The 14,868-nt window shown below is 50.5% G+C and overlaps 1 protein-coding gene across 2 annotated transcripts in view; it reads right to left on the bottom strand.

Moving 5' to 3' along the window:
* NSMF (NMDA receptor synaptonuclear signaling and neuronal migration factor) overlaps positions 1-11,781 on the bottom strand; it is a 65,111-nt gene extending 53,330 nt beyond the window's left edge. For both annotated transcript variants that reach the window (XM_075015758.1, XM_075015756.1), the window contains exons 1-2: positions 11,490-11,781; positions 255-316 (exon numbers count right to left, since the gene is read on the bottom strand). In XM_075015758.1, coding sequence (XP_074871859.1) covers positions 255-316; positions 11,490-11,596 — 169 coding nt within the window. In that variant the 5' untranslated portion in view covers positions 11,597-11,781. The remainder of the gene's footprint in view (positions 1-254; positions 317-11,489) is intronic.
* Between the last annotated feature and the right edge of the window lie 3,087 nt (positions 11,782-14,868).

Genomic DNA, 14,868 nt, shown 5'->3' with positions numbered 1-14,868 from the left:
TGAGACCTTCTGCAAGGGAGGCCAGCTGTCATGACGGCTTTGTGATGTGGCCCCTGTCCTTTGTGAACAGACTTTAGACCCACCCCTCAACTCGCCATGTGTGGATCACCTTGGTCTTCTCCTATGAAGTGTTTTAACAAGGGGCTCCAGGCGATGGGGCCCTGTGCTCTCAGATGCTTAATGCTCTGTTCTAGCAAACTCCACTGTGACATATGAGGACCACCAGTGTAAAAGTCACACGAGATTTCTCTTACCTGAGCCATTTCTGCCCTCAGGGTGGTTTTGTGAAAGATACTCTCCAAAAGCCCTTGCTGCCCTGAAAGTCCAAACGCCAGGGAACACGGCGAGGCAGGCACAAAAAGATAAGAGGAGAGGTTAGCAGAGGAACAGCGATTAGTGATCATAAAGAGCATTTCAATCAGTGCTACTTCCCAAAGTCCCCTTCTTCCTCCTCCTACTTCCAGCTGATGACAACACAAATACACTCTGATGGCTGGGGTGCTTCCCACCCAAAATGCATTACCTTGTAATGGGCCGGAACTTCTCTAGGAGCGAGACAGAAGTCCTCTTGGCTGAGACTGCAAATGAGAGGACTAAGTGTGGTATAACATGGCCTTGTTTTTAATGACTTGGGAACTGGACTGGACTGCCTCATTTGCAAGAGCTGTGAAACAGCCCTACGACAGTAACACCCACCAAACTGGATCAGACTCAGAGTGGCGCACTCGTGGAGAAATCCTCTACATTCTTATCCCATCTGGTCCTTTTCCTTTATGTTCTGGTATGCCAGCAGCCCCAGTTCCTCCAATATGAATGACATCCCTTCCCTTACCCCAAGCCACAGGGCACCCATTACACTTGTTATGGTGCTACTGAACAAGATCATTTAAGAGGTAATTAAGACCAGTAAAAACAAACAAACAAATGGCTGATCCAGCTTCTGGTGATAATTATGTTTCCAACAAGAAGGTAGCACGACAGGAAGAAAATGGGCATGACAAAGAGGACTGTCCAAAAATCCAGACGTTTATCAATAATGGCCTCCATAGAATCCTCCAGATCCACTCGCCATACACCACCAATAGCCAAGACCTGGGCAGCTGACTCATCAACTTCCTGCCGAAGAAGCAATCAGGAAGAGAAGAAGGTGATGGATCGGGCATACCCTGAGAAAACCAACCACCACCATTGCAAGGCCAGCCTTGAGTTGGAACACACAAGGAAAAAGGAAAAGAGGGCGCCCAAGACACCTGGCGTAGAGCCCTGAAGGCAGACACTAAAAAGACAGGATATATCTGGTCAGAACTGGAAAAGATCACTCAGGACGGGGGACACTGGCGAATGGTTGTCAATGTCCTGCACTCCAAGATGTAGGAGCAGAAGGCTACCTCTACACTGGCACACTACGTCGAAGTAGCCTATTTCTAAGTAAGAACATCGAAATAGGCTACTTCGATGTGTATCGTCTACATGTCCTCCAGGGCTGGTGCCATCGACGTTCCACGTCGAAGCAGCAATGGAGAACGTCGAAAGGAGCCGCCCCAGAAGGAAATGTGGAACATCCACATGCACAAGCGCTCCCCGTCGAAATAAGGGGCCAGCAAAGCCCCAAACCACTCCCTTAAAGGGCTGCTCCCAGACACACTTGCCCTGCACAGCACGAGATCCACAGAGCTGACAGCCAGTTGCTGACTCCGTGCACGCAGCATGGACCCCCAGCTGCAGCAGCAGCAGCCAGAAGCCCTGAGCTAAGGGCTGCTGCATGCGGTGACCATAGAGTCCCGCAGGGGCTGGACAGAGCGTCTCTCAAACCCTCAGCTGATGGCCACCATGGAGGACCCCACTATTTCGAAGTAGCGGGACGCAGATCGTCTACACACGCCCTACTTCTACGTTGAATGCTGAATCTTTGGATGGGAATAGCGATTTCGACGTCTCACCACCTAACGTCGATTTCAACGTCGAAATAGCACACGGCACGTGTAGACACGACGCGTGCTATTTCGACGTTGTGCCGGCTACTTTGAAGTAGCTGGCTAGTGTAGACGCACCCGAAGAGGCTTACTACTATTTCTCTTTTTTCTCTGCTGAGTCCTTTTGCTCTCATTATCCTTCAGAGGTGCTTGACCTCAGAGTATGCCTCTCTGTCTCTCATGGTGAAGCTACAGCTGCTGCTATGAGAGTCTGCTTCTCAGAGCAGGAGTGCTTGTTCTCAGCTCCCAACTTCCCTTCCACTCTGCTACTTGATGGAGAGGACAGTGCAATGCTCCTTCTCCCCAGCAGTCAAGAGAGTCCCTCACTACACAAATACACTATTCCCCCCAAAGAAGCAAGCACCAGCAGAGCAAGGTGCCTGACACAGGTAAGAAGAGAAGCGCCCTTTGTACACAGGGAATGGAGATGTTGGAGCAACAGAGAAGGGAAGTGATCTGATTTCCCTGGGACCAATAACTTCAGCCTTGCAGGATACAAAACAGATTAAGCTGGAGAGCTGATTCTATCTGGGCTAGCAGCAGGGCTTTGGTTAGCTGTGTGCTTACCAACAGCTTTGGCATTGCCATCCATCCCTGACATGTCCAGCCGACAACTGACTTTTCCTGGAGACTGGCTTGCCTGGGGGGCAGTGCTCACCTCTTGTGCCTCCATGAACTCCCAAGCATACAGCAGAGCACCCATGGCAGGACTACTTAGCAAGTGTAACATACCCCATGTCGTTGTTACAGTGCATGTGGGGTGGGGGTGGGGGGGAACAGAGCCAGAGTTTCACTCCACTGGGGGGATAATGCCCCAAGGGGCATCAGCAGGATGCACTGAGGGCATTCCTACATCCCAAGACTGAAGGGACCATTGTGAGCATCTGGGCTGACCTCCAGCAACCAGCCCAAGAGTCATTCCTAGAGCTGAGCATTTAGAAAGACTAAAGTCTTGATTTAAAAATGGTCAGTGATGGAGAATCCACCAGGACCCCAGTACGTGGTTCCCAAGGCTAGCTCCCCCGCCTGTTCAACCATTGCGCCTTATGTCGCGTCTGAATTTCTCTGTCTTGAAAACATAAGCAGATTCCCAGGCTGCTGCTGTGCTTCCCCACTGCTTTGGGGACTCAAGCAGGGCAAAGACTCCTTGTGCCCTCCCACTCCCTTGTGCACCCATCTACACGTCAGCCCCAATACAGCCCTTGCAATATACAGGTCCAAACTTAGGGACGTGACCCTGGGAATCCTTACTGGTGCAAGCCATCCATGCTCACAGGGTGTCCATGCAGGAACTCACACCAGCAATGGCCACTTGCAGGGTCAGGCCACAGCACTGCCATTCATTTGCATGTGCACATAATGAACTTTCCACAGTGACAAAAAAAAAGGGACTGCAGGATGCGTGGGTTGGTTGGTTGTCTTTTTAAGTGTGCATCAGAAATCCTTCTTCTGCCTCACGCCACGTACATGAGGTGCCGAAATAAAAGCTTATCAGGTCTCACACCAGTGGTTGAGATGAATGCGAGGGGTAATACTGTTTTCTGGACATTCCTGCCACTCAGTTAATGAAAGTCTTTTTCAGTAGTTAACTCTTGGGACCTAGCCCTAATTATCATGCCTGTAAGGGTTGAAACCATAGACAGTGAGTCCTACAGAGTCCCCAGGAATACTAGGAAAGCAGCATTTGAGTTGGCAGGAGACTGGGCAGGCCAATGAAAACAGCTTGGGCTTTTGAATTGCATGCGGTGGTCTTCCTCTTCCTGCTGTTGTGTAACCAGAGCAGAGCTGGATGGACATGAATCAAGCGAGGCATGGAGTGTCCAGTAACGTCCACGCCTAGGGAAGAACTCACTCTTGAAACAACAGGTACAAGAGTGGAACAGGGAATGTTTAGTGAGATGTGATCAGGTTATTTTTGCGTTTGTTGGACTTCTCTGTGCAGAGCACATGTAATTACCCCCTTCTACCGTCTGCTGTAACTTTCCAAACTGACTCCCAGGGAAGCAATGCTCTGTGTTTTATATGTGTATGTATATTAGTTGCTCTGTAACACTTAGCAATAAAGTAATGTTTCACCAAGTGGGTTTTCTCTGTTTTGTTTAAAAAAAAAATAACCCTTTCAAGACCACAATCTGATTCTCGTGTCCTAGAAGGAAGGATGTTCTGTGTGCACATGCCAAAGAATGCAAAAGCAACTTACTAAGAAAACTACAGTTTGCAAGCTCTCTCCAGAGGGAGGATTAAAGAGCTTGAGGGTAACCCACAGGCAGGAATTCCCAAATGCCCCTTCCTGGGTTCTCAAAGAGGTTTTGCATTTGGGTGGTGTCAGCTATACCAAGCCGAGGCCTGGGAATTTGTGACCTTGGGGAGTTTTAACACAAGCTTTCAGTGGCAAGGAATTTTAAAGTCTCCTGGGGGGGCCCACCTTCTACAGTCAGAATGCCAGAGTGGGGAACAGCCTGGACAGATAAGCTATGTGTGCATGAACTTTTAGATAAACAAAGAATTTGAAATTATCCAAACTAACTTTAGATTTCTATTTGTTGCAAAGATGCGATTGCACCTCAGTCCAATTGGTCTCCTCAGACATCTCTACTGATGCCCAGTACTGACTGTTCACCTGCCCTAAAATCTGCGCGAGAACCGTTCCTTAACTTTTGAAGACTTTGCACACTGTACGCTGAATGCACACTCTCACATTACGTCCCACTACGCCCCTGTCACATTATGCACCACTTCATAGTAATGTTATGCTATGATTAAGGCATAACTTTATTTTATACCAGATAGGTCGTGAGAGATATCATGGTAAAGGTAGTGATTTACTGATTATGTATCATTTTTATATCTAACATTCCAAATATTGTCTATGTGTCTACAGGTTGAACTGCTCTCATCCAGCACCCTTGGGACCTGACTGGTGCCAAAGGAGAGTAATTGCCAGCCAACCAGAAGTCAACATTCTCTAGCACATTAGTAACACTTCCATTGCTTACTGGACTCTTAGAAGACATTCGCCGTGTCTACACTAGCTCCAAACTTCAAAATGGCCACACAAATGGCCATTTCGAAGTTTACTAATGAAGCGCTGAAATGCATATTCAGCGCTTCATTAGCATGCGGGAGGCTGCGGCACTTCGAAATTGACGTGCCTCGCCGCCGCGCGGCTTGTCCCGACAAGGCTCCTTTTCGAAAGGACCCCGCCTACTTCGAAGTCCCCTTATTCCCATGAGCTGATGGGAATAAGGGGACTTCGAAGTAGGCGGGGTCCGTTCGAAAAGTTGCCCCGTCAGGACGAGGCGAGGCACGTCAATTTCGAAGTGCCGCGGCCACCCGCATGCTAATGAAGCGCTGAATATGCATTTCAGCGCTTCATTAGTAAACTTCGAAATGGCCATTTGCGTGTCCATTTCGAAGTTTGGGGCTAGTGCAGACGTAGCCATTTAGGGGGTAAATTACAGCTAAATAACACCACAGAACACTGAAAGCCAGGACTGGTGACTGTAAACAAACTCTACGGGATCCCGGGAAACTTGGACACACCCATGGTACTCGGTTGTCCACCTAACTAAATTAATGCCAGATTACAGAGTTTGCCAGACAAGAGAGTCTAGATGGCTGGCTGGGAAGGCCATTAGGAAAACAATGTATCTAGAAGATGCTAATCTCCCAGTGGGAAGACTTCCTGAGAATGCCACAAACAGCATCCAAGTTAGGGCTGCTGTGGCCCTACAGAAACATGTGGCTTGATATCCAACTCCATGATAAAATACTAATGCTTTCACACTGTCAGGAGTAGGAATTAAAACTGGAAGACAAAGTATTCCAGCCACATACAAAAGCAGTTTAAGACAGGGGAGTGACATTGTCATGGTTCTCCTTCCCCACCCAGCATGACTTCTGGAAACTCACAAGAAACAAGAACTGAACTGGGGGAGAAGGGTTGAACTGGACTTGACTGGGCTGATCTTCCCCATAGCGCAGACATACCCTTAGCCACTGGTTCTTAAGGCCTTCTCTTCTAGGTCAGCCCTACCCGCTCATTAACCACACAGGGGGAGTGTGACCACAAGGCTGACTGAAGCTGGTCAAGGGAACAAAGGTTCAAACCGTCCCAAACACGCCAATCCCTACTGACATCATAACTGAATTTACTGTAATCACCTGAAAGAGAAGCAAACACAAACGAACAGCCAAGCGAACTCACTCATCCCAAAGTCGGTACGCTCACTTCGTTTGTCCAGAGGGGTGGCATCTCCTCCCTCTTCCCCTCTCAAAGTCCCCGTTCACTATCCCACTGATCTTCAGGGTACTCCCTCCTTAAACCCATTCAGTAAATTAAACCAGACTCAACTGCCAGTCTCTGCAGGAGGCAGCCCAATCCCCAACGTGCTGCATTTTATAACAACCTTTTATTCACTTAGCGTCTGTGACCAATGCACAAGTCTACATGGCAATTTTCCTACCTACGCCAGTTCGAAATCATAAGAATTTCTTTCCTAAGACACTGCTGAATGCTTTAGTAAAATCAAACACAAGGCAGGTCCTGAGTTCTCATCACATCCTACACTTTGTAAATAAAGCTCTAATGAGCAACGTTCTTAATAAATCTTGTTTGCTCAACTTCCTCTACCCTCAGTTTTGCTGTTATGATCAGAGCCACTGTGGTTTGAAACCTATGGAAATAATCCACAAACTGGACAGAAAACAAGTCACTGTGGTTGACACCTTGGCGCACAGAGACCAAGGGAAATTCATAAAACTGTCAAGCTTTAAAAGAGGAAACTTGCCTCAGGTAAATATGTGAATGCAAAGAGCCTAAATACCTTGCTCCACTCAGAGGTGCCAGAAGACAAGACCAGCGATGTCCCAGCTCTCAGATTTTCTCCACCTAATTTAGAATGACAACGGCAGAACACATACAAGTTCCACCACCACAACAAGGAGCCCTGGGGCATCTTAGAGACCAACAGGTTTATTTGGGCATAAGTTTTCGTGGGCAAAAACCCACTTTGTCAGATGCTATGGGGCTCCTCATTGTTTTCGCAGCTACAGACTAAAACACAGCTATCCCTCTGAAGTTCTGTTGCTAGTCCTTTCGGCTGGTTAAAGCAGACTCCTTATTGCAGCTATTTGTTTTTTATAGGCATCAGCCCTGTAATCACATTTCAAAACCGTATGAGAGATTTAGACTGATAGCATGCAATAGGGATCAAGAAGCTGTTATGCTGTAATATTATGGTGAATCAAGAAGTATTTTTACACCATAGGATATTGTATCTCAGGTACCTCATAAAAGGGCTTTTGAGGAGGGGAGAGGGTATCCTGTGTGCATGCCAGCAGCCATGTACAGGAAGTGAAGGGAACCTGATATTCACAGGTACTGTGCCACAAGCTCATGGAAGTGACACAATTTTAGTGGGGAAATTTGTAACCAAATCTGAGAGCCACGAACCCTAACAGAAGCTAGGGTAAAGACTTCACTTGCAGCACAACAGCGGTCTGACCAGGCCCTGATATATAAGGGAGGGACACAATCCATCCTGTATGCTCATCCAAAGAACAATCATATGTGGTCACCTGCGATGCAACATAAATCCTGCCATTGTGTTCCGACGCACTGAAGGGCCATATGCCAGGGGAGTGTATGCACCACAACATGGCAGGGGAAGGCATCATTCCCACTCATTGCTCTTTCTTACGCTTAGGATGTAGAGGAAGATCCTGCAGAAGTATCAGCAACGCAACACTAAATTGCAGCCCCTTTTGAAGTGAAAACAGCCTCTGATTGTTGTGCAGCACAGGCACTACAACTAGTGGTTTGGGGGGGAGGGTGCCGCAGCTCTCCCCCACCTTCCCCCATTTGAAACCATTTCCATTGTATTACAAGGGGTCAGCAACCTTTCCAAGGTGGAGTGTGGAAATTTGACCTTTTGACCTCTGTGTACGGTCTGAGGGCCGGTGATACTTTTTAAAGTCACTAACAGTCCTATTTACAAGAGCTTCATTAATAAACACATCAAGGTGCAGAGCTTTTCCGTGTAGGCAGGCGTTGGTAGCATTAGCTGGTCTTTGCTAATCCACAGGCAGCCTGGGTTTGAGCAAGCTCCTGGCTGCGTGGGTGAGGAGGGGTGGGGCTGAGCTCCTACCCTGCGTGCTGATGAAAACTGGCTCACGTGCCAGTCCTGGCACCAGTGCCAAGAGTTGCTGACTCCCACTTATACAGGGTTTCTAGTGGGATCAACAGCGCTCAGCATCCCCACTATAAAAACTGTTGCAGCCTCCCCTTACACAGCATACCACAATGGCAACAGAAGAGAAGGTGATGTTGACCACAGACGCTTAGGATGCTTGATGCCTGTTCTCATCAAGGTACTGGCAATGCCCATAAACAGCAGATCGGGCCTTGTGCTTAAAGCCTTGTTTACAAGATCCAGTGCACAATGAGCTGCATGGTAGTTAATGAACCACCTGAATCCACTCTGCTAAAGGGCTGAGTCAAGCACACTGGGATTTCAATGTACAGTTCCAGGACTGCAGGGACTTCAGACCCATTGCTGAGCCCACATTATTGCTCTTGTTACACAACGGCAAACAAATTCTGCACCCTGTGGAGTACCTGGGCCACACACTCATGCGCTCAGCAATACCAATTAGCTAAGCACACGCAGAACAATTTCAAGTGGAGAGTTCTTCTAAGTAAAACTGTCTGCCCCGCCTCAGGTGAAACCTCCAAGGGAAGCGTCTCAGCAGATACAGTGAAACAATCACAGTATCTCCCCCCGAGGACAGAGTATGGTCCCAGGGCTGCCTGCGTAAATATCACAGAGAGCTGAAGGCCCAGGGGTAGAGTCTACTCCTCTCTGCGGCTGGGCATCTCCTGCCCTATAGAGCCCTCTCCATAGATAAAGAGGGTCTGGGCAGGGGGATTGGGGGCAATGGAGAAGGGCCAAGGATGGAGCTGGCCAACCAAGTCACCCTCCTGTAAAAGACCTGAGGGAAAGCTGGTTTCATTGCCCTGCCCCCTGCATGCTGCAGAGATCCAGGGAGCAGCACTTGCTGTGGGAGCCCTGTCACCCCGATAGAGACCTACAGACAGCTACAGAGCCAGGGCAAAGGAACAGAGGCCCCTCACACTTAGTGTTGGGTTCCGTAAGATTTAGGGCAGAACCACTGCTAGAGAGAACACCCTCAAGCTCCCCCATCGAACAGCTGGGGGAGAGCTCTGCAGAGTGACTGTCAGGACATTTTCTGCCCTCCCTCCCCACACACATAACCTCAGTTTGGCGTCTCCGCCACAGGGACAACCCATGTGCCATAGGCAAGAACAGCCACTGCTGTGACCCGACTGGCTGAATACCCAGTAAGAGCTCCCTCAGCTATGCTTCCTGAGCCCAGCATGCCATCTGGAACTGATCCAGAGACATCACAAGGTTCCTACACCAGAATCACCACCGCATTTTATCATCACTGTCCAGAAGATGCTCAAGTGAACCCCTTAGCCTGATCCTGGATTCTACACCTGTCTCCTCTAGCAATGAAATCACATACAGTGGCACCCCAAAAATGATTTCCAGACTCCTGCAAAAATCCATGTCATTGTTCAAATTCTTCTGGCCCCTAACAGAAACACTTTCTAATGCCTTTGGGCCACAGCTGTATTTTCTACCGTAAAACCATTGATGCTCCAGCTTCTGTCCTCTTCCCAAACTCACCAGGGCATCATATGCTCAAGAGAATTGCATCTTGGCTATGTCTACACTTAGTAAAAACTTCGAAATAGCCATGCATTCACGTGAACAGATACTTCTTTTGTTCGTTTGTTTGTTTTAAATCTGCTGCCTATTAATTTCATTAATTTCATTCAACTAGCTCTTGTGCAAGGAGTAAATATCACATCCTTATTCACTTTCTCCACACCGGCCATGATTTTATAGATCACCATCATATTCTCCCTTTGTTGTCTGTTTTCCAAGCTGAAAATTCCCAGTTTTATTAATTTCTCCTCATAAGTCTGACTATGTTAAAAGCTAGCAGGAATGAGCAACACATACCCAAATTCTAGAGGCTGGACCAAGCCCTAAGAAAAGAAAACCTTTTGAAGGGTAAACGTAATGGCTTGACACATCTCAAAAGATGGGGGAGTTTGGCTTTCTTCTTAGAGGAGGAACAGAAGATCATCTCACTGGGAAAGCTACCACCAACAGTGTGGCCAGTGGTGAAGAAGCTTGCGTGACACAAACCAAACCAGACACTCCCCATAAACCCTCTGATGACTGGCTCCCTAAAACATACACCCCAGCCTCAGTGGGGCCAGCGTTTGGCAGAGGGCATAATGAGAAAAGACACTTGAGGATGCCAGCAGAGCTGGGACTATGCCCTGAGTGGAACTGTCACAGGTTTACTCCTTGAAGATTGTTCATTTGAAAACAGTTGTACAACACTTGAGGGAATTGCACGCTACAACCTCATGTGCTAGCGCATCAGGCCTTTAGGAGCGACCTTGCTATTTTCTACATTATAAACAAATATTTATCATATAGTAACACATTTTTCAACAAGTCGCCCTATGGTGATATGTGCTGTGTCCATCAGCACTTCCATAATGCAGTGGTACAATGTAGTTTCCACTGAAAAATATTCCTGCTTGAAGCTGCAATTAGCTACATTCCCTGCAGAAGGACTGCTGAGAGAAGGACTATTTCTGTCCACTTCATTCACTCATAAAGTAATGCAGCCTGACCTGCACTGTGCATTAGACCTTCAGGTGCTCACTCACTCACACACACACCAAAGCGACAGTCGGCGATTTTGCCACACAGGGTGCTTCTGAGGAACACAAAACGTGTTAAATATAAATGTAAAATTCAGGCACCAAGTATGATTTCCTGCTTGCAGGTCAATGAAATCCGTTACTTGGGGTTTGCGTACGTGTTATTCCCAGGAGCGATTCTACGGACAGGCCTCCTGCTAGGCAGATGGCTCCGGACAGCTCGTGCCATTTGCTATTTAAAGCCACTGGAAAGCCAGAATACAACTGAAAATAAATAAGGACTCTTCTGCCCTGGAGCCTGCAGGTCAGGCAGCGCTTAACGGGAGCAAGGAAACCAGCAGCACCTCCCTTCCCCACCCACACAAAGTCTCCTGCCCGTTTTTCCAGACAGGGTAATATCCCCGCAACGCAAACTAAACGACCGGACAATGGGGCATCTGCAGCGTTCGCACGGTGCGGGGGGGGCTACTGGCCACGGGCGCTGGAGCTCGGGGGGCTGCCGCTTCTACGGTCCCCCACAACCCCAGGCGCGCACCCAGCCGCGGCTCCCCAGCGCTGGAGCTCGGGGGCCACCGCGCCCCGGTCCGCGGGGGGTGCACGGTGCCCGGGGCTTGCAGCGGGGCGCAGCCCCATTGTCTGGCGGTCGCCCTCCCGCTCACACGCCGCTTGCTCGCGCCGCACCCTGCACCCGCCAGGCGGCGGCGGCTGCGCCGTGTCCCCTCGCCCGCCCGCCCGCCACTCACCGCACTTTGGCCGCCACGTTGGACATGGCCTCGTTCCGCAGCGCCCGGCGCTTGGACACGGCGCTGCCCATGCTGGCGGCGAGCAGCGCTGCGGGGGCCGCGCTCATTGCCCGGCCCCTCCGCCCGGCCCGCGGCGCGCCAAGGGGCGGGGGGGGCCAGCGCCCGGCTGCCGCTGCGCCCCGCCCGGCCGAGCCCCGCGCCCGGCGGCCCCGAGCGTGCGCTGCCCCCCGCCAGGCTCCGGCTCCCTCCGGCTCGCGCGGCGCTCGCGGCGGCCTGAGCGGGGGGCGCCGCAGGCCGGGCCGGGGGAGGTGTCAGGCGGCTCCTCCGCCCCTCCGGCTGACGTCACGGGGGAGGGGGGGCTCCTCTGCGAGGACCGGAGGGGTGGGGGGGGGCAGCGCGGCAGTGCGCCTGTCTCTCCCCCCCCGCAGGCTGCACGACCTCGGGCCCAGCGCCCCGGGGTGGGGGGCGGGAGCCTCCGTTGTTCGGCAGCCTGGGGGGGCGAAAAGCGGGAGCCCCCCCCCCGTGGGGCCGGGCTCCGGGCTCCGGGCAGCTGTGAAACCCCCTCCCGCGCTTGCAGCCCCTTCTCCCCGGGTGCGGGCTCAGCCCCCCCCCCCGCCCCCCCGGAGCTGCGCCTGCTCCCCCCGCGCCTCCTCTCGCCGCCCACCCCTGTGCTTCACCCCCCCCGGGTTAAAGCTGGGTGAACTCACCCCAACCCCTGGGACCGCCGGCCGCAGGGCACCATCACCAGCTGCTGCCCCGATCCCCAACGGAGGGGCACCGGCGCCCACACTCAGGGCTAGGCGGCCGGGGGAGGTACAGCGGGGCTGCAGGGGGTTCCCCCAGGCTCCCCCAAACTGCTGCCCCTTGTCCCAGCTGCACCCACACAGCCCCCCTGGGAAATCGGCCTTAGCCCTGGGAGTGTCACAGCACCCAGCTGCTCCAGCCCCGTGGTGGACTCAGCCCGCCTGACTCCCAGTGCTCTGGGAGGACAGGCTGCTCTGAGGATGCGCTGAAGCTGTGGTGAGGTGGGCTTCAGCCCAGGCAAGCCAGCAGCCTACACAGGTTGCACTCTCAGTGCTAGCCTGTGCAGCAGCCCCTGCTGTGGCACCTGCCAGCACTACTGGTTAAAGACTAACCAAATGATTTATTAGGGGATGAGCTTTGGTGGGGCAGACCCACTTCCTTAGATCATATATCTGAATGGCAGATATCATCTGTCCCAGGAAAGCTCATCCCCTCGTAAAGTCTTTTGTTAGTCTTTAAAGTGCTACTTGTCTGCTGTTTTGTTTTGTTTTAATACAGACTGAGACGGCTCCTCTCTGGTACTATTCAACACTCCTGTTGTTAGCCACGCTGCACAGATCCACCTGTCTGCGCTACAGTCGCACCCCCCGCTTCTAAGCTGGGCTTAGCTGAAGGCTGGAACCAGAGCTGCTAACCCAAATTAAAAAGGGAGCTGGGGGGGGTCTTTCCTACCAGTTTGACTGAAGTTAGTTTTGTCTTTTTCCCCCATTGTGCATGTAGCTGGAGATCCTGGCCTGGCAAAGCACTGACACTCCCAACTCCAGGTGAACTGAGTGGCAGCAAAGGGCCCCTACCCAGCATTTCACTGCCTGGACAAGGGGCTGAGCTGCTGGAAATTCCCCACGACACATGACCGTGACCAGCCTCTACGCTGCCTCCTACCTCTACCCATTCTCCAGCCGCAGCATTCCTCTGTACTGGTGGCCCCATAGAGTCTTCCTGCAAAATGATTTTGTTGTCAAAACCGCGACATTTTGCTGCAAAACCGACAATCATTGCCATCAAAGCATTTATTTCCCTTGATGGAAACAGCAACATTTTAACTCAGGCTGTAATTTATGAATATTCACAAAAATATCAGATTCTGTATGTGGTAGTACTGTAATGGCTACAACCCCCTGTGATGTAAATCAGTAGGTATCATGTCGTCCTGCTGCATATTTCTGTGAGCTAGTTCTGTGGTAGTCCCTTAGATAGCAAAGAAAAATATTTCCATCCCTCGTCGGAATTTTGGGCAAACTCCCATGACCTTCAGATGCATGCGACGAAGCGGGTCTTTGCCCACGAAAGCTTATGCTCCAAAATATCTGGTAGTTTATGAGGTGCCGCAGGACTTCTTGTTGTTTGTGAAGATACAGACTAGCTCGGCGACCTCTCTGATAAAAGACAAAAGTGACCTTGATTTGAAGAGACTCACAAAACCAATTGTAGCCAGTTTGACTAGCCACTAGGTGTCACTGTTTTAGGTAAGCTTTCGGCAGCATTTCAGTCTCTCTCTGGCGACTGCTGCTGTGTGATTTGGACCCTGGACCCAGGCAGGTCCCTGAAGGGCTTGTGAGGTTTCATCTTGGCACTTAGTCACTTGCTGACCTCCCCCCTCTGTACCCCCCAGAGGGCTGCATACAGAGTTACATTTGGAGCTAATCAGCTTCTCTGGTCACTCCTGCTGTTCCTGTGCAGTGCTTTGCTTTTTCTCCTCCTATGGGTCTTTCTCTTGGGGTGAATGTAGGGCTGCCAACCCTCCAGGAGGGTGCTGGAGTCTCTAGGAATTGAAGGTTAATCTCTAATGGAATATTACTGGCAACCCTAGTTCTACGCAGCATCACAAAACTCTTTGTCCTTTTGGATGTTATTTTTATTCCCTTTTGTCTATGTTTAACCACCCGATGACAGGTTCTAAAAGAGTGCACGCTCAACAATCTGTGTTGACATTAAATTCCCAAACACGGACCCCTTCTCTCCCTTTATTGGAAACAAATGTAGAGCTGATACAGGTCAGAGCTCTGATGAAACTGAGCAGGAATGGTCAGTCTTTCTTCATATTATGTAGACAAATGCAGAGACAGAGGCAGCTACAGTCAAGCAAAGCAAGAGCTTGTAGAAGACACTCTGAGGATCTTTAAAGGAAGAGAGAGGTGACCTTTCCCCGCTCAGTTTTGAAGATGGTGGTGCAGTTTCTCAAATTATAAAAGATATTTAAGACATTTTAAAATAACGTTAAGCAAAACCACCTGCCTGTTGTATCTCTCTATTTATCAGCATTTTAAAGGCACAAAATTTGGCCCAGAAGCAAGATATTAAAACAAAATCACCAAACTAACAGAACTGCAGGCCCACACCACCTTGGCTGGTTTTCTATCAGTCACACACTGGATCATCCAAAAATGATTCAGAAGCGTGGCCTCACTCTTGAAAAAGCAAATGAAACCCACCATGATACCAACACATCATACTCCTTCCCACTCAGGGCTGCGGAGAGCCCCTTCTAGTTCCTGTTCACAAGTGCTCCATCCTCACTGTGCCCAGTTGTGCCCTATAGGGTGCCTGCTGTACAAGAGCAACGTGGTGGTGTTTG

This window comes from Carettochelys insculpta, chromosome 21 (assembly GCF_033958435.1).
Source record: "Carettochelys insculpta isolate YL-2023 chromosome 21, ASM3395843v1, whole genome shotgun sequence".
NCBI lineage: Eukaryota > Metazoa > Chordata > Testudines > Carettochelyidae > Carettochelys > Carettochelys insculpta.
The sequence above is the reverse complement of the archived record's forward strand: the minus strand, read 5'-3'. Positions and strand labels throughout refer to the sequence as shown.